At 38.8% G+C, this 23,542-nt stretch overlaps 1 protein-coding gene across 2 annotated transcripts in view; it reads left to right on the top strand.

Moving 5' to 3' along the window:
• The first annotated feature begins 554 nt into the window (after positions 1 to 554).
• Positions 555 to 23,542, top strand: part of GUCA1C (guanylate cyclase activator 1C) — a 659,379-nt gene continuing 636,391 nt past the window's right edge. For both annotated transcript variants that reach the window (XM_085620480.1, XM_085620479.1), the window contains exon 1: positions 555 to 762. In XM_085620480.1, the coding sequence (XP_085476606.1) occupies positions 568 to 762 (195 nt within the window). In that variant the 5' untranslated portion in view covers positions 555 to 567. The remainder of the gene's footprint in view (positions 763 to 23,542) is intronic.

Here is a 23,542-nt window from a genome sequence, read left to right as displayed (position 1 = left end):
AACATTATGTATACATGTTTAGAGTTTGTCTTTCCTTAAAAGCAAACACGTGCTTGTGGATGTCCTGAATCCAACCTCACACACAAATCACTGAGTTTATCCTACTGTCAATTAACAAATCGAAGCCCATCCTTCCAAACTGGTTAAACCACAGGCTCAAAATACTCTCATACTACAAAAACACTAATTTAAGATGTAAGCAAAGCTTTTCGTGCGATTACTCAATATTGATCTCCTTCTGTAACGTCATTATTTAATTTTCACCTTAGACAATGCATGTTTACTGTCAAAAACACATCCGCAGTTTCAAAATAGTACAATAATGCTTCTTCCTTCACCTTTAAGCAGGTCAGGAGACTAACGACCTCGTTAAAACCGGGCAATTACGTTAATCTCACTATGTTTCTATTTTTACTCTTCGTCTATATCAGTCGCTACTTTAAGAGGTTTACAAAAGCTCTCTTCCGAAGGATGTGAACAGTATCATAATGTGATCATAGTGTGGACTCACAAAACTGCGCAGATCAGGCTGATCTATGGCTGGGTAAGGGACAGAGACTCTGCAGTATGGGGGCTAGTAATTCATCAGCGGACGATGGCACTGCAATGGAGATACATCTCTGGTACAAAAAGTTCATGAGGGAGTGCCCGTCTGGACAACTTAGTTTGCATGAGTTCAAGACTCTGCTCGGACTGCAAGGCATGAACCCAGAAGCAAATAAGTACACCGACCAGGTTTTTAATACTTTTGATATGAATAAGGTAAGACATTTTATGACGCATTTTTTTACTTCAGAGTAATACAAATATTGATCTAATTCATTATTTTTAAAGTTGTCAGAAATACTTCAATGAGCATAACGAGTATTTCCAGTCCACCCATTTGTGATAAATATGGTGTTGATATGGATGTTAATAATAGTCAAATTGAAACCGTATTTACATTTACTCCTGTAGAAATTGGGTCTCACAGTGGTTTGCTTTTGCTGAAAAAAGTATTTTTTGGTAAATGTATTTTTTTTATGGGTATTAAGTTACCTAGTCATTTATCTGAAATACTAATTATAGAACTGCTATGTAACATATTACTTTAACGTAGTTTATCTAGGAAAATGTAAAACTACCTGTAATAAAAATAGTGGCGGGCAACTGCCAAGTGGCAATGTACTGCCCAGAACTAAAGCCAACATATTCAGGGGCAGATTTACTAAAGGCTTACATTGTTCTTGATAGCAGAAGTCGTTGCAAGGCAACACAAGTCCTCAACTGGGATTACGAACCCTCTTAAAGCAACATTGAACTGCTGTGCATGGTTTAGTCAATGCAAATAGCGCTGCCTTGCATTACTTTGCGTCGTGTGGGCATAACGTAAGTGAGGCATCGGTGTTCACATGCATCTACCCATGTATTTTGAAGCAAACCCAGATTAACAAAGACTTGTAAACCTTGATTTGCACCAAAATTGTGCACCTACCTGACAGAGCTGTAACATGAAGAAATACCTTTATTTCTTCTTGTTAATTTCCCTTTCCATGTGTGAAGAAGAAAAATGCCTCTAAGGATTGTTCGTTTGTGATGGGGTCCCTTCCTGCATGGAAACAATCCTGCTTGTAAAGTGGGCTCCTTTGAACTCTTGTGCAAAGGATGCCTTCACTGGGAGCTAGGCTGCACATAGTGCAACAATGCAAGTAAAAAGCAGAAATGCTCAATTTCTTTGTAAATATGGAGCAGCTACCTTGTTGCCCTGCATTGCTTGAAAGAAATGTAATTTTTCCCCTCAGATTTTTCGAATATCTACATCTAACCATGGTGAGGTTTACAAAATACATTTTTACTGCAACAGTTTGTGCCCTATATCTTTATTTATACGTTTTTACGATGCTAGACACTGGAGTGACAGCATTCTTTACAACAAAAAGTACTAGGAAAATAATGTGTTTACCATCAGCAAGTGGAACAGAAATTACAAAATAAATCCATTAGTTAGGCGAGTGAGACCTCTGTATTTTTGTAATTGGCATAACCCATGGCCATTTACAAGATATATGCATTTGTGGTTAGCAGTGACGAAACACATTTGGAAAGCTGTAGGACAATAGTAAAGTACATGAGATATATACATTTGTAATACCCAGCAGTTATGGAAAAGAGGATGGGTGAGTGAGTAGTTACTACATGAAGTGGATATGGAGCTAGATTTACCTCTGTTGGAGATACAAATTTGATACAATGTTTCTGATAGAGATTTAATTAACAGGATTTATACTTTGGAGGTTAGCAGTAGCGTTGGGTGTAACTTGTATAATTTGCTGTAGCATAATTACACAAAATTACAGTAAAAGTATGTCAGTTTATGAAGAATTACACAATGAAGTGTGCCCCGGCATTTAGTGCTGTGGACCTAATGATGCATTTTGAGCTAAGAAAATAGCACTAAATGCAACAAAACATTCACAGCAGCAGCCAGAAGCCGCTTTCACTTTCTAAGTGTGATGTTCTTCTGCTACTCTGGTAGGAGTTTGTGCCAAATTACTCATAATTATTCAAATGGGAATAGTCCCAACGTTTTTTGCAAGTTCATGTCAAAAGGGCAATGCAAAATTATTGAAATATCTCCGATTGTCATAATTAGAATTTTTCTCAGAAATAGTTACAGCAGTGCAACCTCAGTTGGACAGGGGGAAGTCTCTCTATTCAGTAGGATACATTTTTGCCATGAACACATGAATACAAAATAACAAAATCAGGGCAGGTTTAACAGCCTTTAGTTTGGCTCTGAAGATCTGCTACAAGGGTGCATGCCTTACATGGGCTGGAATGACATTTCATATCCTGGGTGCATTCGCTGAAAAAGTGTGCTTGATGGAGGCTTGTTTATGCAAGGTGAATATATTTGCTTCTTATGTAGCAGTTTTTAATGGACAGTTTTAGTTGTGTGAGGTATAGGGGTGGGGGGAATTAAGATGTACTGCTTTGTATTTTTTGTATGTACTGCTTTGTATGTGATACAAGCTGTTTTATAAATGCAGCAAGATTCAAGTGTTAACCACTTTAGGAAGTTTTGTTGTTGTTGTATAACATTATTCGATATAAAAATATCATAAAAGTATGTACATTTACGAGCATCCTAAAATCCATTTATGCAACAAATGATTTAAAAAAAAGAAAGAGTTAAAAAGAGTAATTGTAGGCAGATGATAAAACATAGAAACAGTTCAAGATATAACAAGGACCAAAGCTCATGTGTCTCCAATGTCCGGGCTCCTATGAGGTTTTAACAGTTTGGAGCGGATCATCCAGGCGCATCCCAAAAATTTGGCTACCCCGCATACCACCACCATGGACGAGGCATCAGTTGAGAGGAAGCGGAGTGCCACCCTATAGTTCTCAAACCCCAGATTCCTGCAAATGGGTCTGAGCCACTTCCTCCTGGCCGCCCTGTACATTGGGCATGCAAAGAGGAAATGGGGAATGGATTCACTAGGGGCAGGGCACCCCGGGCAGTCAGCAGTTGTTAGGGACTGACAATTCCACCCTGCAACCCAAGAATTAAGGGGGAGGGACCCAAACCTAAACTTCATATAGAGTGTTCTATTGCGGGGGCATTGGATAAAGGCAAGGTAGTGCTCAGTTTTTGCCACCAGCTTGTGCTCAAGAAACAAGTTAGTGAGAGAACCTCTCTTGGGGTTTCTTGCTTCCTCTCCCTTTACCCAGACCCAATATGCTCTTTTGATAACTTGCTTTGGCGGTGGGGTCTGGTTAAGCCATGCCTCGCCATAGCCAATATCAGTCACCAATCGCTTAAGGTTGGAGATCCATTTGATCTTGGTGCCTGTGTTTATCTTGATGATCTCATCCAAGGCGTCGGCGTAACTAGCCAGTTCAGGGGTACGTCTTAAGCGGACCCAAAAGAGCAGTGGCCGTAATCTTGCAATGTCCCTAATGGGATGTTTACCCAGATCCATACGGAGCGGTAGCAGGGGAGTGGAGAGAGGGAGAGAAACCAAGCCTCTCAAGAAGTGATTCTCTGATTTCTCCAGGTCGGATAGGTTCTCAAACCCCCATAGCTCCGCTCCGTACAGGGCTGAAGGCAGTGCTTTCCCATCATAAATCTCAAGTGCCGGGACAATTGGTCTGCTGAAGGAGAGCCGCTGTTTTCTTAAAATTGCTCCCGCCGCCCTCTTGTGATTGAGGAACATTTTAGCTATGTGATCGTTCCATTTCATCGATTTATTAATCCTAATTCCCAGATAGTCAAAGGAGTCTACGATGTCTAGTGGAGTGCCATTCAGAGAGATGTTATTCTTAAAACGTTTGGATGGAGATAGTGTAATTAGTTTAGTTTTGGAAGTGTTGATTACTAAACCTCGTGCATCACAAAACTGGCAGAACCTATCAAGCAGCTTTTGTAGGCCGCTTGGGCTTTTTGACATCAAGAGGGTGTCGTCGGCAAAAAGGAGAGTAGGTGTTTTTTCCCCTGCTAAAGTTGGAGCATCTGAAGGGATCTCTCTCAGATAATCGACCACCCCATTTATATAAAGAGAGAACAGGGTTGGGGCCAGTACGCAACCCAGTCGGACTCCCCTGTCTACCGCCACCCTGTCTGTCAACTGGCCCTGGTTGCCCCACCTGATCTTTGCGTAGTTCCCCTCATGGAGGCGCATGATGATATCCAGAATCAGGGGAGGAAAGCCCAGGTCAGACAACACCAACCAGAGTTTGGAGCAAGGGACCAGGTCAAATGCAGTCTTTAGGTCAATGAAGGCCAGATATAAACTGCCTTTCCCAATGACAACCGCTTTCCAGTAGATTGTAAAGAACCGGAAGACCTGGTCCATCGTGCCCACTCTTTGTCTAAAGCCCGCCTGGAGATGAGAAAGCACACTTGCTTCGTCCAACCAAGTCCTGGCCCTCATGAGGAGGACCCTGCCAACCACCTTCTGTATCACATCTATTAGGCTTCTCGGCCTGTAGTTGGCAGGCTCCTCCCTATTTCCCTTCTTAAATATCACTACAACTTCGGCGCCCTTCCATGAGTCTGGGGCAGGATGACCTCTAGCAATTAAATTCATTAAAACGAGAATGAAGTCTGACCAGATTTTTGGGGCGTGAAGGAGGTCGCCCACAATGCCATCCGGGCCTGCCGCCTTCCCGGTAGACAACCCTGAGATGGCAATAGAGACCTCATTAGGCTTAAAAAGATCCGAGTCCATAACAGACACAGAAATCACAGCTGATGGAAGGGCCTCAGGAGATGTGGGAGGCGAGGCAGTTTTCAAATGTGGCTGGGGGTTGACCACACTATACAAGTTGGTAAAGTGTGTATACCACTGATGCGAGGAGATGTGGTTGGGAATTGGGGCCTCACCCATACGACTACCTTTGTCAATGAGTTCCCAGAATAACGTAGCGTCCCGCAGAAGAGCCGCGGATCGGAGATCCTGCCAGTGTGCTTCCTCCCATGTGCGCTTGGCTTTCACAATTGTCTTTGCGTACTCTTTCCTCGCTAGCCTAACCATAATGATATTATTACTTTGGAGGGCAGCTGTTAGCTTACGTCTCATCACCCTACATTCCCTAGAATACCAAAGGTTGGTGGACCCACTAGTTGTTTTGGAAGTTTGCGAATCTGGGATACTGAGAAGAACACCCATTTTATCGATAAAATCTTGATACTGAAGCAAAAAGGGGGAGTTCTGTGCACCCATAGGGGGCTCTTGGAGGATACCAAGCTCCATAGACTTCTGCTCAACTAGGGTTTTTATTTTGCACAGTTTCTCTTCGTCTTGAGCAACCTTGTGCCATTTAAGGCGTCTATTGCAATGAGAGGGGACTACCTCTTTTGTTGTCAGTTTCATTGCATTTCCAGGTTTAGGGACCGACCAGGAATTGGTTAAAAGCATACAAAGCGGATTATGATCGCTGTCCTGGGAAGGTAAGATTTTCATGTCAACTAAATCATGCCAGAGTCGTAAGTCCAGTAAGATGTAATCTATCCTGGACGGGCAGCTAGCTCTATTGTATGTATTGGCCCCACAGATATCAGAGCGTGATCTGCCATTAACGGCTCTAAGGTTGTGCTCCAGTGTAAGGGCACACAATTGTGTTGCCCTTTGGGACCATTTCTTAATGGGGGCCAAGCTAAGAGGAGGAATAGCACATTTAGTATCCTGGTCCCCGGTGCCCAAGACGTCCAGAGTACATAGAGGTTCAAATGTACAGTTGAAATCGCCGGCCACAATAACAACTGATTTGTGGTTGGTTTTAGATAACTCTCTCTCTAATGATAATATAGTTGGAGAGAATTGAGCCCCAGAAGACCCTCTGGCGTAGACATTGAAGATTTCTAAGTTGGGATCATTTTTTTGGCCTTTTATCGTTAAGTGCAGAATATCAATCGAAGGGGCTGGATGAAAGGAAACTACCCAGTTAAGATGAACATTTATCCAAATGTGAAGTCCCCCTGCAGGACGGCCTTTCCCTGATCTAGTGGCTGGGATAAAATGGGTGGTAAACCCGGGCTTGTGAAGGGGCACCATGCTCCACGTTTCCTGAAACAGGCAGATGTCTTGATCGTCTATAAAAGAGTTCCACTCGGGGAGCAACAGTTTTTTTTTTAACCCCGCGATGTTCCAGGAAAGAAAACGTAGTGGTCCTTGAAGGTTAACGGACGTTCCGGTGCCACCTGCACTTACGTCGCTAGAGGGGCCATCTGGAGAGCACCCCCACTCTGCTTGCCCCACCCTACTAACGGTTAGAAGGTTGGCTGCGTCGTCCTTTCTACCCCCTTTGGTAATAGTATTGGGATGAAAAGGAGAATTTTTATCCAGTCAATCAACCGAGGATAGACCTGACTCAGTTACTTCCCCGACTGTTGACCATAATGGAGAAATGCGAAACTGAATTGTCGAAGATCCTGGTGGAGAAGTACGAAATTCAAGCGCCACCAAGTTTTCGGCTCGTTCGGCATTGCAAAGCTTGATCTCAATGCAATCTGTCTTCGAGCCCTGTTTTTTTATCCTTGTTACCTCTACCAGATCCTCCCGTATAACTGACCTACAACCCCTCACATATTGTATCCAATAGATAACTTTGTTAAGAAGGGAATCGTGGGTTTCGTGGATATGGGGATTTAGAGGTTTGGGGACCCTGGTCATGAAGATTGTGGGAGTGGGGCCCTTTGAGTGTAAATTGCCTGAGTTAGGCCAAAAATAGGGTCGGGAGGGCTGCTCTTCCCTCCTCGTAGCCATATGGTCACGGTTAGCTTCTGGGTGGAGTCGATCTGTAAGGTCTCCTCTGCTGCCCTTTCTAGTGCCCAAGGCAGGGTGTGGATTGATGGTGTGGGTGGAGGAGAAAGAGGTGGGATTGGGAAGCCCACCTTTAATCCCTTGGTCTTTAACCAATCCCTGCCTTGTCTTTCCAAACTATTTCCCGCCGTACCCTGGCAAGGTCGGATGTTGGGCAATTTGGGTACGGGGAGAGCTAAACCAGGAGCTCCACTCCCGAGCAGAATCACCTTTTCCCTCAGCATAGCTAGTTCTTTTTCGAGGGCTTCCACTCTCAAGCGGAGGGCGTCATTTTGGGGGCCACAAACACTACAACATAAAGAGCTAACAATGGGCACAGCAGACTCTGCTTTACTACAGGTTGAGATATCAATTGATTCTACACTAGGGTCTAAAACAGCATACCTATTGGAACAAGGTATTTGGGCAAAGATACAGTCACTGTCGGTAATTGCAGGGACACTTGGATCAACAGATTTTAATGGGGATGTAAGTCAATGGGTGCTATCCGCTATGCTGTTCCCCTCGAGCGTTGAGTGTTTATTTGATGGTTTCTTGGAGAACATAGCTGGAATGTGTCTCTCATGTGGAAGTGACTGGACCGGTATAGCCACAAGCTGATTTCCATCAGTGGCAGGTGTAGCGGCAGTAGTGGTAATCAGAATCTCCTCACACTCCTCCACTATGCCTTCAATCCTAGTTAGGACACAGTTACTAACGGCGTGAGCAACTTTTTTGGCTTTTCTCCCTCTCTTGCACACCGATGGACCCCCAGCCTCTGTTAATTTCCTCTTCCCCATTATAGGTGAAAAACGATAGCCAGAGAATAACTCACAGTCAAAGAGTAGCACGGTTAACTGTGGGCAGTGTTAGCCGGTTTGCACGTCTTACAACCACTACGGTACTTACAGTTCGTGCACCTGCTTCAGGTGACAGAGGGGTTGCCCAGCCCGGCCTCCTTCGGTCTACGACGGGCAAGGACGGGCCCACCCTTGGCCCGGGCTTTGCCCGGGCGCCGCCTGCGCGCGTCCCGCGCTGCGGGGCACCAGCAATGTAGAAATAGGCCCCAGGCGCTGCCTGATGACAGCAGCGGCGAGCGCCTGGGTCAAGGACTGCTGGGAGATGTAGTCTTTGCCCAGCTGGCCGTTTCCCTCACGGCGGCTGCTGGCGCTGAAAATCCGAGGATAGAGCTCTGTTCCCCAGCGGTGGCCGTTCCCCTCACGGCGGGCTCTGACGGGCTCTGGTAGGCTCAGGGGGTCGTATAGCTCCACTCAGCAAGCGCGTCGGAGGTTTTAGAACTTGAGTCATTCTGTTACAATGTTGCTTTGAGAGGGGTTTAGGTAGGATTTAGGTAGTTTAACTATTAGAAAGTCCCTGTATTCTGTACGACCTATCACAAATACCTGCACAGCAGCTTTGAAGCCGTATTTGGGGATGAAGGGTCTTACCTTATGAAGTATCTTTGGTTGAAATCTAGAACACTTAGTGCTTCCTTTTGATATGGAGGTCAAGATTGATGGTGCTATCCAGCATGACACCAGGGACGCAACTGTTTTCACAAATGTGGGGACAATGTTTAGGGCCTGTAGTTTAGTGATTCATTTATTAGGCAGGACCAAACTGATAATAGAAAGAATCCAGTCTTTCAAGGCCTAATTTAAGTTTCAATGGGGACATCCATGAGTTTACGGTGATTAGGCATTGGGATAGAGTGCCAATATTATCTCTGTTGTTATTAATTGTAAGGTAAAAGTTGAATTGGAGGCTAGAATAGAACCTTATGGCTTGTGAACAGCTGTGAGAGCGGATAGATAATCACCTATTTTAATGTATTGCATTCTCTTAGACAAATATGCGTTTGAACCATGAATTCATTGTTCTCTTGTTGAATAAAGTGTGTGGGAGAAGTTTGTGGTTGATCGTACTGAAAGCTGCAGATAGGTCAAAAAGTATTAGAATGTAGTGTTTGTCTTCAGTAGTCTGTACAAAGTATGTAAGTGTGCAGAGCAGAGGAACAGATAATGGAGGGAAAAAAGATGGTGCTACACTCTTGCTCCCCTCTGCACCTCCTTTGAAGGTATTGTTGTCTTCCCGTTAAGAGCTGCTCAAGGAAGGACTGTTCAGCTGCAACAATGTATCATCAGCAATTCATAATTGTTGGACTAATACTTTTGAAACATTTTGGAACATTTTTTCAAGAATGTAGTCATGCATACACTCTGAGCAATAAGAACTGCTGGTGGTAGCTATACAGTGGATGTAGGAGAGTAGGATCTGCTTCTTATGGTTACCCCCACTTTTCGCTGCTGTAACACTGTTTTTCGACTTTAGTCTAGCTGGGGCCCTGCTATTCAGGACCCCAGCCTAGCTGCATCCTCTCTAAATTGATTCCATGTACTTTAGGTACACCACAGATTGAATTCTGGGGTGCCCTTATAAGTCTCTAGTATATAGTATACTACGTACACAGGGCATAGGTACCCCAGAGGCTTACCAGGGGCTGAAGCATGTATTATGACACCCCTGGGAATCCCTCCAAAATGACATCACAGGTCTGCTACTGCAGCCTGGGTAAGGTGGTGCATGCACCCCTTATAGAGATATAGGTTCACTATATCTCACGTATCACTGCACATAGAAACCTGTCACCCCTATGGCAGGCCTTATCAATCCTGAAGGCAGGGTGCTTGGTTTTGTGTTAGAGGGTGCCCCTGCATGAGCAGAGCCACTCTGCAGCCTTCGGAATATCTTCTCCGGGATTGTCTGTGATGTAGCCTGACCATATACTCTTAAGTGCATTATAACCCAACGGTAAATGCTAACTTTGGACTGGCTGCACAGAAACATGTTGTGTTTGGTGTCAAACACCTTGGAATCATACCGCCACACCAGTAACTGGTGTAGGAGTATGATCCCACCCTTCTAGAGGGATAGACATGTACCTACTGTGGAAACACGGTAGAATCCTGAAAGAGCCCTGGCATCACAAAATGGATGCCACCAGCACAGACACTGGGCTGCCCTCCTGCTGCTGACCGAAACTCGCAGTGGAGGAGGCCCAACAATAGGCATCCTGTCACAGGGAGGTGTAACCACCTTCCAGACAGGATTTAGTGTATTGGGGCTGTGTGAGTGCTTTGAAGTCCTGCACTGGGGAGCAGTAGGCTCCTCTGTGCATATGCCAGCTCAAACCGGTTCAGGGGCTACCAGCCCCTGCTCTTGTGTGAAACTGGACAACCACACACTCCCCTGACCCTCCAAGAGGAGTGGTCATAGAGCTAGTCCCTCCCTTTCTTTTAGTATAAGATAGGGAACCCTTGCCATTGCAAACTAGATATCCATGGACGACACTCTACAAGAAGAATCCTGGACCTTCGATGTTCCACTACCTTTGGAAGACTGAAGAATCTCCCTTGGAGTCAAGGAGTGTCTCCCCTGCTTGGCAGGCACCAAAATGTTGAATCAACGGTCGTAAACTTTCCTGCTCCCGCCGGAGTCCGAAGTCCCTGCAGCCCCAGAAGTGGATTTCCTGACACTACCTCACCCAGGCTGCAGTTACAGGCCTGTGGTGTCAGATTTAGTCTGCTTCCCAGGGGTGGCATAATACATGGTTCAGCCCCTGGTAGGCCTATGAAGTACCTATGCCCTTGGTACCTAAGGTACCATATACTAGGGGCTCATAAGGTACCACAGTATCCAATCACTAGTGCATCTAATATGCACTCCAAGTTGTTTAGAGAGAACAAAGAGACTGGGGCCCTGATTAGCAGGGACCCAGCCAGACTATAGCCAGAAACCAGTGTAAACATCAGAAAAAAAAGTGGGGGCAATATAAGTGCAGATCCTACTCTCCTACACAGCCCCCCCCCCCAAACGCAGGAACACTAAACTAACCTTGACCAGTTGAGTCTTCGTTTTCTAAGTGGAAATACCTTGAGAGTCCATCTGCATTGGCATGTTGGGTCCCAGGTCTATGTTCCACTGTATAGTCCATCCCCTGTAGGGAAATGGACCACCTTAGCAGTTTTGGGTTTTCACCTTTCATCTGTTTAAGCCATAGGAGGGGCTTGTGGTCAGTCTGAACTATGAAGCGAGTGCCAAACAAGTATGGCCTCAGCTTCTTCAGGGCCCACACCACAGCAAAGGCCTCCCTCTCTATAGCTGACCAACGTTTCTCTCTAGGGGTCAGCCTTCTGCTTTTAAAAGCTACTGTCTGGTGTTGACCTTCATCATTCAGTTGAGACAGTACAGCTCCCACACCAAGCTCAGAAGCATCTGTTTGGACAATGAACTGTTTGGTGTAGTCTGGACTCTGTAAGATGGGGGCAGTGCACATGGCCTGCTTTAGGTCTTCAAATGCCTTTTGACAGCTAGCTGTCCACTGAACCTTTTTTGGCATTTTCTTTGAGGTAAGATCATTTAAGGGGGTCACTATAGATCATGGGTACTCACAAACTTTCTCTCGGGGGCCAAATTTACAGTGTGGTTTCTGGCTGAGGGCCGCACCGGTGGGGGCGGGGCCAGTGGGCGGAGCTAGAGCAAAAAAAAACTATGACCATGAGGTTGAACACAGGCCACTGCAGCGGACGCCTTCATCCACTGAGCCACCAGACCCGGTATGCACATCTATCTATCTATCTATCTATCTATCTATCTATCTATCTATCTATCTATCTATCTATCTATCTATCTATCTATCTATCTATCTATCTATCTATCTATCTATCTATCTATCTATCTATCTATCTATCTATCTATCTATCTATCTATCTCTCACTCTGTCTCCCGCCCTCTCTATCTATCTATCTATCTATCTATCTATCTATCTATCTATCTATCTATCTATCTATCTATCTATCTATCTATCTATCTATCTATCTATCTATCTATCTATCTATCTATCTATCTATCTATCTCTCACTCTGTCTCCCGCCCTCTCTATCTATCTATCTATCTATCTATCTATCTATCTATCTATCTATCTATCTATCTATCTCTCACTCTGTCTCCCGCCCTCTCTATCTATCTGTCTCTCACTCTGTCTCCCGGCCTCTCTATCTATCTATCTATCTATCTATCTATCTATCTATCTATCTATCTATCTATCTATCTATCTATCTATCTATCTATCTATCTATCTATCTATCTATCTATCTATCTATCTATCTATCTATCTATCTATCTATCTATCTATCTATCTATCTATCTATCTATCTATCTCTCACTCTGTCTCCCGCCCTCTCTATCTATCTATCTATCTATCTATCTATCTATCTATCTATCTATCTATCTATCTATCTATCTATCTATCTATCTATCTATCTATCTATCTATCTATCTATCTATCTATCTATCTATCTATCTATCTATCTATCTATCTCTCACTCTGTCTCCCGGCCTCTCTCTCTATCTATCTATCTATCTATCTATCTATCTATCTATCTATCTATCTATCTATCTATCTATCTATCTATCTATCTATCTATCTATCTATCTATCTATCTATCTATCTATCTATCTATCTATCTATCTATCTATCTATCTATCTCTCACTCTGTCTCCCGCCCTCTCTATCTATCTATCTCTCACTCTGTCTCCTGCCCTCTCTATCTATCTATCTCTCACTCTGTCTCCCGCCCTCTCTATCTATCTATCTATCTATCTATCTATCTATCTATCTATCTATCTATCTATCTATCTATCTATCTATCTATCTATCTATCTATCTATCTATCTATCTATCTATCTATCTATCTATCTATCTATCTATCTATCTATCTATCTATCTATCTATCTATCTATCTATCTATCTATCTCTCACTCTGTCTCCCGCTCTATCTATCTATCTATCTATCTATCTATCTATCTATCTATCTATCTATCTATCTATCTATCTATCTATCTATCTATCTATCTATCTATCTATCTATCTATCTATCTATCTATCTATCTATCTATCTATCTATCTATCTATCTATCTATCTATCTATCTATCTATCTATCTATCTATCTCCCGCTCTATCTATCTATCTATCTATCTATCTATCTATCTATCTATCTATCTATCTATCTATCTATCTATCTATCTATCTATCTATCTATCTATCTATCTATCTATCTATCTATCTATCTATCTATCTATCTATCTATCTATCTCTCACTCTGTCTCCCTATCTATCTATCTATCTATCTATCTCTCACTCTGTCTCCCTATCTATCTATCTATCTATCTATCTATCTATCTATCTATCTATCTATCTATCTATCTATCTATCTATCTATCTATCTATCTCTCACTCTGTCTCCCGCTCTATCTATCTATCTATCTATCTATCTATCTATCTATCTATCTATCTATCTATCTATCTATCTATCTATCTATCTATCTATCTATCTATCTATCTATCTATCTATCTATCTATCTATCTATCTATCTATCTATCTCTCACTCTGTCTCCCGCCCTCTCTATCTATCTATCTATCTATCTATCTATCTATCTATCTATCTATCTATCTATCTATCTATCTATCTATCTATCTATCTATCTATCTATCTCTCACTCTGTCTCCCGCCCTCTCTATCTATCTATCTATCTATCTATCTATCTATCTATCTATCTATCTATCTATCTATCTATCTATCTATCTATCTATCTATCTATCTATCTATCTATCTATCTATCTATCTATCTATCTCTCACTCTGTCTCCCGCCCTCTCTATCTATCTATCTATCTATCTATCTATCTATCTATCTATCTATCTATCTATCTATCTATCTATCTATCTATCTATCTATCTATCTATCTATCTATCTATCTATCTATCTATCTATCTATCTATCTATCTATCTATCTATCTATCTATCTATCTATCTATCTCTCACTCTGTCTCCCGCTCTATCTATCTATCTATCTATCTATCTATCTATCTATCTATCTATCTATCTATCTATCTATCTATCTATCTATCTATCTATCTATCTATCTATCTATCTATCTATCTATCTATCTATCTATCTATCTATCTATCTCTCACTCTGTCTCCCGCCCTCTCTATCTATCTATCTATCTATCTATCTATCTATCTATCTATCTATCTATCTATCTATCTATCTATCTATCTCTCACTCTGTCTCCCGCCCTCTCTATCTATCTATCTATCTATCTATCTATCTATCTATCTATCTATCTATCTATCTATCTATCTATCTATCTCTCACTCTGTCTCCCGCCCTCTCTATCTATCTATCTCTCACTCTGTCTCCTGCCCTCTCTATCTATCTATCTCTCACTCTGTCTCCCGCCCTCTCTATCTATCTATCTATCTATCTATCTATCTATCTATCTATCTATCTATCTATCTATCTATCTATCTATCTATCTATCTATCTATCTATCTATCTATCTATCTATCTATCTATCTATCTATCTATCTATCTATCTCTCACTCTGTCTCCCGCCCTCTCTATCTATCTATCTATCTATCTATCTATCTATCTATCTATCTATCTATCTATCTATCTATCTATCTATCTATCTATCTATCTATCTATCTATCTATCTATCTATCTATCTATCTATCTATCTATCTATCTATCTATCTATCTATCTATCTCTCACTCTGTCTCCCGCCCTCTCTATCTATCTATCTATCTATCTATCTATCTATCTATCTATCTATCTATCTATCTATCTATCTATCTATCTATCTATCTATCTATCTATCTATCTATCTATCTATCTATCTATCTATCTATCTATCTCTCACTCTGTCTCCCGCCCTCTCTATCTATCTATCTATCTATCTATCTATCTATCTATCTATCTATCTATCTATCTATCTATCTATCTATCTATCTATCTATCTATCTATCTATCTATCTATCTATCTATCTATCTATCTATCTATCTATCTATCTATCTATCTATCTATCTATCTATCTCTCACTCTGTCTCCCGCCCTCTCTATCTATCTATCTCTCACTCTGTCTCCTGCCCTCTCTATCTATCTATCTCTCACTCTGTCTCCCGCCCTCTCTATCTATCTATCTATCTATTTATCTATCTATCTATCTATCTATCTATCTATCTATCTATCTATCTATCTATCTATCTATCTATCTATCTATCTATCTATCTATCTATCTATCTATCTATCTATCTATCTATCTATCTATCTATCTATCTATCTATCTATCTATCTATCTATCTATCTATCTCTCACTCTGTCTCCCGCCCTCTCTATCTATCTATCTATCTATCTATCTATCTATCTATCTATCTATCTATCTATCTATCTATCTATCTATCTATCTATCTATCTATCTATCTATCTATCTATCTATCTATCTATCTATCTATCTATCTATCGCCTCTCTATCTATCTATCTATCTATCTATCTATCTATCTATCTATCTATCTATCTATCTATCTATCTATCTATCTATCTATCTATCTATCTATCTATCTATCTATCTATCTATCTATCTATCTATCTATCTCTCACTCTGTCTCCTGCCCTCTCTATCTATCTATCTCTCACTCTGTCTCCCGCCCTCTCTATCTATCTATCTATCTATCTATCTATCTATCTATCTATCTATCTATCTATCTATCTATCTATCTATCTATCTATCTATCTATCTATCTATCTATCTCTCACTCTGTCTCCCGCCCTCTCTATCTATCTATCTATCTATCTATCTATCTATCTATCTATCTATCTATCTATCTATCTATCTATCTATCTATCTATCTATCTATCTATCTATCTATCTATCTATCTATCTATCTATCTATCTATCTATCTATCTATCTATCTATCTATCTATCTATCTATCTATCTATCTATCTATCTATCTATCTATCTCTCACTCTGTCTCCCGCCCTCTCTATCTATCTGTCTCTCACTCTGTCTCCCGGCCTCTCTATCTATCTATCTATCTATCTATCTATCTATCTATCTATCTATCTATCTATCTATCTATCTATCTATCTATCTATCTATCTATCTATCTATCTATCTATCTATCTATCTATCTATCTATCTATCTATCTATCTATCTATCTATCTATCTATCTATCTATCTATCTATCTCTCACTCTGTCTCCCGCCCTCTCTATCTATCTATCTATCTATCTATCTATCTATCTATCTATCTATCTATCTATCTATCTATCTATCTATCTATCTATCTATCTATCTATCTATCTATCTATCTATCTATCTGTCTATCTGTCTATCTATCTATCTATCTATCTATCTCTCACTCTGTCTCCCGCCCTCTCTATCTATCTATCTATCTATCTATCTATCTATCTATCTATCTATCTATCTCTCACTCTGTCTCCCGCCCTCTCTATCTATCTATCTATCTATCTATCTATCTATCTATCTATCTATCTATCTATCTATCTATCTATCTATCTATCTATCTATCTATCTATCTATCTATCTATCTATCTATCTATCTATCTATCTATCTATCTCTCACTCTGTCTCCCGCCCTCTCTATCTATCTATCTCTCACTCTGTCTCCCGCCCTCTCTATCTATCTATCTATCTATCTATCTATCTATCTATCTATCTATCTATCTATCTATCTATCTATCTATCTATCTATCTATCTATCTATCTATCTATCTATCTATCTATCTATCTATCTATCTATCTATCTATCTCTCACTCTGTCTCCCGCCCTCTCTATCTATCTATCTATCTATCTATCTATCTATCTATCTATCTATCTATCTATCTATCTATCTATCTATCTATCTATCTATCTATCTATCTATCTATCTATCTATCTATCTATCTATCTATCTATCTATCTATCTATCTATCTATCTATCTATCTATCTATCTATCTCTCACTCTGTCTCCCGGCCTCTCTATCTATCTATCTATCTATCTATCTATCTATCTATCTATCTATCTATCTATCTATCTATCTATCTATCTATCTATCTATCTATCTATCTATCTATCTATCTATCTATCTATCTATCTATCTATCTCTCACTCTGTCTCCCGCCCTCTCTATCTATCTATCTCTCACTCTGTCTCCTGCCCTCTCTATCTATCTATCTCTCACTCTGTCTCCCGCCCTCTCTATCTATCTATCTATCTATCTATCTATCTATCTATCTATCTATCTATCTATCTATCTATCTATCTATCTATCTATCTATCTATCTATCTATCTATCTATCTATCTATCTATCTATCTATCTATCTATCTATCTATCTCTCACTCTGTCTCCCGCCCTCTCTATCTATCTATCTATCTATCTATCTATCTATCTATCTATCTATCTATCTATCTATCTATCTATCTATCTATCTATCTATCTATCTATCTATCTATCTATCTATCTATCTATCTATCTATCTATCTATCTATCTATCTATCTCTCACTCTGTCTCCCGCCCTCTCTATCTATCTATCTATCTATCTATCTATCTATCTATCTATCTATCTATCTATCTATCTATCTATCTATCTATCTATCTATCTATCTATCTATCTATCTATCTATCTATCTATCTATCTATCTATCTCTCACTCTGTCTCCCGCCCTCTCTATCTATCTATCTATCTATCTATCTATCTATCTATCTATCTATCTATCTATCTATCTATCTATCTATCTATCTATCTATCTATCTATCTATCTATCTATCTATCTATCTATCTATCTATCTATCTATCTATCTCTCACTCTGTCTCCCGCCCTCTCTATCTATCTATCTCTCACTCTGTCTCCTGCCCTCTCTATCTATCTATCTCTCACTCTGTCTCCCGCCCTCTCTATCTATCTATCTATCTATCTATCTATCTATCTATCTATCTATCTATCTATCTATCTATCTATCTATCTATCTATCTATCTATCTATCTATCTATCTATCTATCTATCTATCTATCTATCTATCTATCTATCTATCTATCTATCTATCTATCTCTCACTCTGTCTCCCGCCCTCTCTATCTATCTATCTATCTATCTATCTATCTATCTATCTATCTATCTATCTATCTATCTATCTATCTATCTATCTATCTATCTATCTATCTATCTATCTATCTATCTATCTATCTATCTATCTATCTATCTATCTATCTATCTATCTCTCACTCTGTCTCCCGGCCTCTCTATCTATCTATCTATCTATCTATCTATCTATCTATCTATCTATCTATCTATCTATCTATCTATCTATCTATCTATCTATCTATCTATCTATCTATCTATCTATCTATCTATCTATCTATCTATCTATCTATCTCTCACTCTGTCTCCCGCCCTCTCTATCTATCTATCTCTCACTCTGTCTCCTGCCCTCTCTATCTATCTATCTCTCACTCTGTCCCCCGCCCTCTCTATCTATCTATCTATCTATCTATCTATCTATCTATCTATCTATCTATCTATCTATCTATCTATCTATCTATCTATCTATCTCTCACTCTGTCTCCCGCCCTATCTATCTATCTATCTATCTATCTATCTATCTATCTATCTATCTATCTATCTATCTATCTATCTATCTATCTATCTATCTATCTATCTATCTATCTATCTATCTATCTATCTATCTATCTATCTATCTATCTCTCACTCTGTCTCCCGCCCTCTCTATCTATCTGTCTCTCACTCTGTCTCCCGGCCTCTCTATCTATCTATCTATCTATCTATCTATCTATCTATCTATCTATCTATCTATCTATCTATCTATCTATCTATCTATCTATCTATCTATCTATCTATCTATCTATCTATCTATCTATCTATCTATCTATCTATCTATCTATCTATCTATCTATCTATCTATCTATCTATCTCTCACTCTGTCTCCCGCCCTCTCTATCTATCTATCTATCTATCTATCTATCTATCTATCTATCTATCTATCTATCTATCTATCTATCTATCTATCTATCTATCTATCTATCTATCTATCTATCTATCTATCTATCTATCTATCTATCTATCTATCTATCTATCTATCTATCTATCTGTCTATCTATCTATCTATCTATCTATCTATCTATCTATCTATCTATCTATCTATCTCTCACTCTGTCTCCCGCCCTCTCTATCTATCTATCTATCTATCTATCTATCTATCTATCTATCTATCTATCTATCTATCTATCTATCTATCTCTCACTCTGTCTCCCGCCCTCTCTATCTATCTATCTATCTATCTATCTATCTATCTATCTATCTATCTATCTATCTATCTATCTATCTATCTATCTATCTATCTATCTATCTATCTATCTATCTCTCACTCTGTCTCCCGCCCTCTCTATCTATCTATCTCTCACTCTGTCTCCCGCCCTCTCTATCTATCTATCTATCTATCTATCTATCTATCTATCTATCTATCTATCTATCTATCTATCTATCTATCTATCTATCTATCTATCTATCTATCTATCTATCTATCTATCTATCTATCTATCTATCTATCTATCTATCTCTCACTCTGTCTCCCGCCCTATCTATCTATCTATCTATCTATCTATCTATCTATCTATCTATCTATCTATCTATCTATCTATCTATCTATCTATCTATCTATCTATCTATCTATCTATCTATCTATCTATCTATCTATCTATCTATCTATCTATCTATCTATCTATCTATCTATCTATCTATCTATCTATCTATCTCTCACTCTGTCTCCCGGCCTCTCTATCTATCTATCTATCTATCTATCTATCTATCTATCTATCTATCTATCTATCTATCTATCTATCTATCTATCTATCTATCTATCTATCTATCTATCTATCTATCTATCTATCTATCTATCTATCTATCTATCTATCTATCTATCTATCTATCTATCTATCTATCTCTCACTCTGTCTCCCGCCCTCTCTATCTATCTATCTCTCACTCTGTCTCCTGCCCTCTCTATCTATCTATCTCTCACTCTGTCTCCCGCCCTCTCTATCTATCTATCTATCTATCTATCTATCTATCTATCTATCTATCTATCTATCTATCTATCTATCTATCTATCTATCTATCTATCTATCTATCTATCTATCTATCTATCTATCTATCTATCTATCTATCTATCTATCTATCTATCTATCTATCTATCTATCTCTCACTCTGTCTCCCGCCCTATCTATCTATCTATCTATCTATCTATCTATCTATCTATCTATCTATCTATCTATCTATCTATCTATCTATCTATCTATCTATCTATCTATCTATCTATCTATCTATCTATCTATCTATCTATCTATCTATCTATCTATCTATCTATCTATCTATCTATCTCCCGCTCTATCTATCTATCTATCTATCTATCTATCTATCTATCTATCTATCTATCTATCTATCTATCTATCTATCTATCTATCTATCTATCTATCTATCTATCTATCTATCTATCTATCTATCTATCTATCTATCTATCTATCTATCTATCTCTCACTCTGTCTCCCTATCTATCTATCTATCTATCTATCTCTCACTCTGTCTCCCTATCTATCTATCTATCTATCTATCTATCTATCTATCTATCTATCTATCTATCTATCTATCTATCTATCTATCTATCTATCTATCTATCTATCTATCTATCTATCTATCTATCTATCTATCTATCTATCTATCTATCTATCTCTCACTCTGTCTCCCGCTCTATCTATCTATCTATCTATCTATCTATCTATCTATCTATCTATCTATCTATCTATCTATCTATCTATCTATCTATCTATCTATCTATCTATCTATCTATCTATCTATCTATCTATCTATCTATCTCTCACTCTGTCTCCCGCCCTCTCTATCTATCTATCTATCTATCTATCTATCTATCTATCTATCTATCTATCTATCTATCTATCTATCTATCTATCTATCTATCTCTCACTCTGTCTCCCGCCCTCTCTATCTATCTATCTATCTATCTATCTATCTATCTATCTATCTATCTATCTATCTATCTATCTATCTATCTCTCACTCTGTCTCCCGCCCTCTCTATCTATCTATCTCTCACTCTGTCTCCTGCCCTCTCTATCTATCTATCTCTCACTCTGTCTCCCGCCCTCTCTATCTATCTATCTATCTATCTATCTATCTATCTATCTATCTATCTATCTATCTATCTATCTATCTATCTATCTATCTATCTATCTATCTATCTATCTATCTATCTATCTATCTATCTATCTATCTATCTATCTATCTATCTATCTATCTCTCACTCTGTCTCCCGCCCTCTCTATCTATCTATCTATCTATCTATCTATCTATCTATCTATCTATCTATCTATCTATCTATCTATCTATCTATCTATCTATCTATCTATCTATCTATCTATCTATCTATCTATCTATCTATCTATCTATCTATCTATCTATCTATCTATCTCTCACTCTGTCTCCCGCCCTCTCTATCTATCTATCTATCTATCTATCTATCTATCTATCTATCTATCTATCTATCTATCTATCTATCTATCTATCTATCTATCTATCTATCTATCTATCTATCTATCTATCTATCTATCTATCTATCTATCTATCTATCTATCTATCTATCTCTCACTCTGTCTCCCGCCCTCTCTATCTATCTGTCTCTCACTCTGTCTCCCGGCCTCTCTATCTATCTATCTATCTATCTATCTATCTATCTATCTATCTATCTATCTATCTATCTATCTATCTATCTATCTATCTATCTATCTATCTATCTATCTATCTATCTATCTATCTATCTATCTATCTATCTATCTCTCACTCTGTCTCCCGCCCTCTCTATCTATCTATCTATCTATCTATCTATCTATCTATCTATCTATCTATCTATCTATCTATCTATCTATCTATCTATCTATCTATCTATCTATCTATCTATCTATCTATCTATCTATCTATCTGTCTATCTATCTATCTATCTATCTATCTATCTATCTATCTATCTATCTATCTATCTATCTATCTATCTATCTATCTATCTCTCACTCTGTCTCCCGCCCTCTCTATCTATCTATCTATCTATCTATCTATCTATCTATCTATCTATCTATCTATCTATCTATCTATCTATCTATCTATCTATCTATCTATCTATCTATCTCTCACTCTGTCTCCCGCCCTCTCTATCTATCTATCTATCTATCTATCTATCTATCTATCTATCTATCTATCTATCTATCTATCTATCTATCTATCTATCTATCTATCTATCTATCTATCTATCTATCTATCTATCTATCTATCTATCTCTCACTCTGTCTCCCGCCCTCTCTATCTATCTATCTCTCACTCTGTCTCCCGCCCTCTCTATCTATCTATCTATCTATCTATCTATCTATCTATCTATCTATCTATCTATCTATCTATCTATCTATCTATCTATCTATCTATCTATCTATCTATCTATCTATCTATCTATCTATCTATCTATCTATCTCTCACTCTGTCTCCCGCCCTCTCTCTCTATCTATCTATCTATCTATCTATCTATCTATCTATCTCTCACTCTGTCTCCCGCCCTCTCTATCTATCTGTCTCTCACTCTGTCTCCCGGCCTCTCTATCTATCTGTCTCTCACTCTGTCTCCCGGCCTATCTATCTATCTATCTATCTATCTATCTATCTATCTATCTATCTATCTATCTATCTATCTATCTATCTATCTATCTATCTATCTATCTATCTATCTATCTATCTATCTATCTATCTATCTATCTATCTATCTATCTATCTATCTATCTATCTATCTATCTATCTATCTATCTCTCACTCTGTCTCCCGCCCTCTCTATCTATCTATCTATCTATCTATCTATCTATCTATCTATCTATCTATCTATCTATCTATCTATCTATCTATCTATCTATCTATCTATCTATCTATCTATCTATCTATCTATCTATCTATCTATCTATCTATCTATCTATCTATCTATCTATCTATCTATCTATCTATCTATCTATCTATCTATCTCTCACTCTGTCTCCCGGCCTCTCTATCTATCTATCTATCTATCTATCTATCTATCTATCTATCTATCTATCTATCTATCTATCTATCTATCTATCTATCTATCTATCTATCTATCTATCTATCTATCTATCTATCTATCTATCTATCTATCTATCTATCTATCTATCTATCTATCTATCTATCTCTCACTCTGTCTCCCGCCCTCTCTATCTATCTATCTCTCACTCTGTCTCCTGCCCTCTCTATCTATCTATCTCTCAC

The sequence above is a fragment of the Triturus cristatus genome, chromosome 8 (genome assembly GCF_964204655.1).
Source record: "Triturus cristatus chromosome 8, aTriCri1.1, whole genome shotgun sequence".
Classification (NCBI taxonomy): Eukaryota; Metazoa; Chordata; class Amphibia; order Caudata; family Salamandridae; genus Triturus; species Triturus cristatus.
This window is presented reverse-complemented; position numbering and strand designations above follow the sequence as displayed.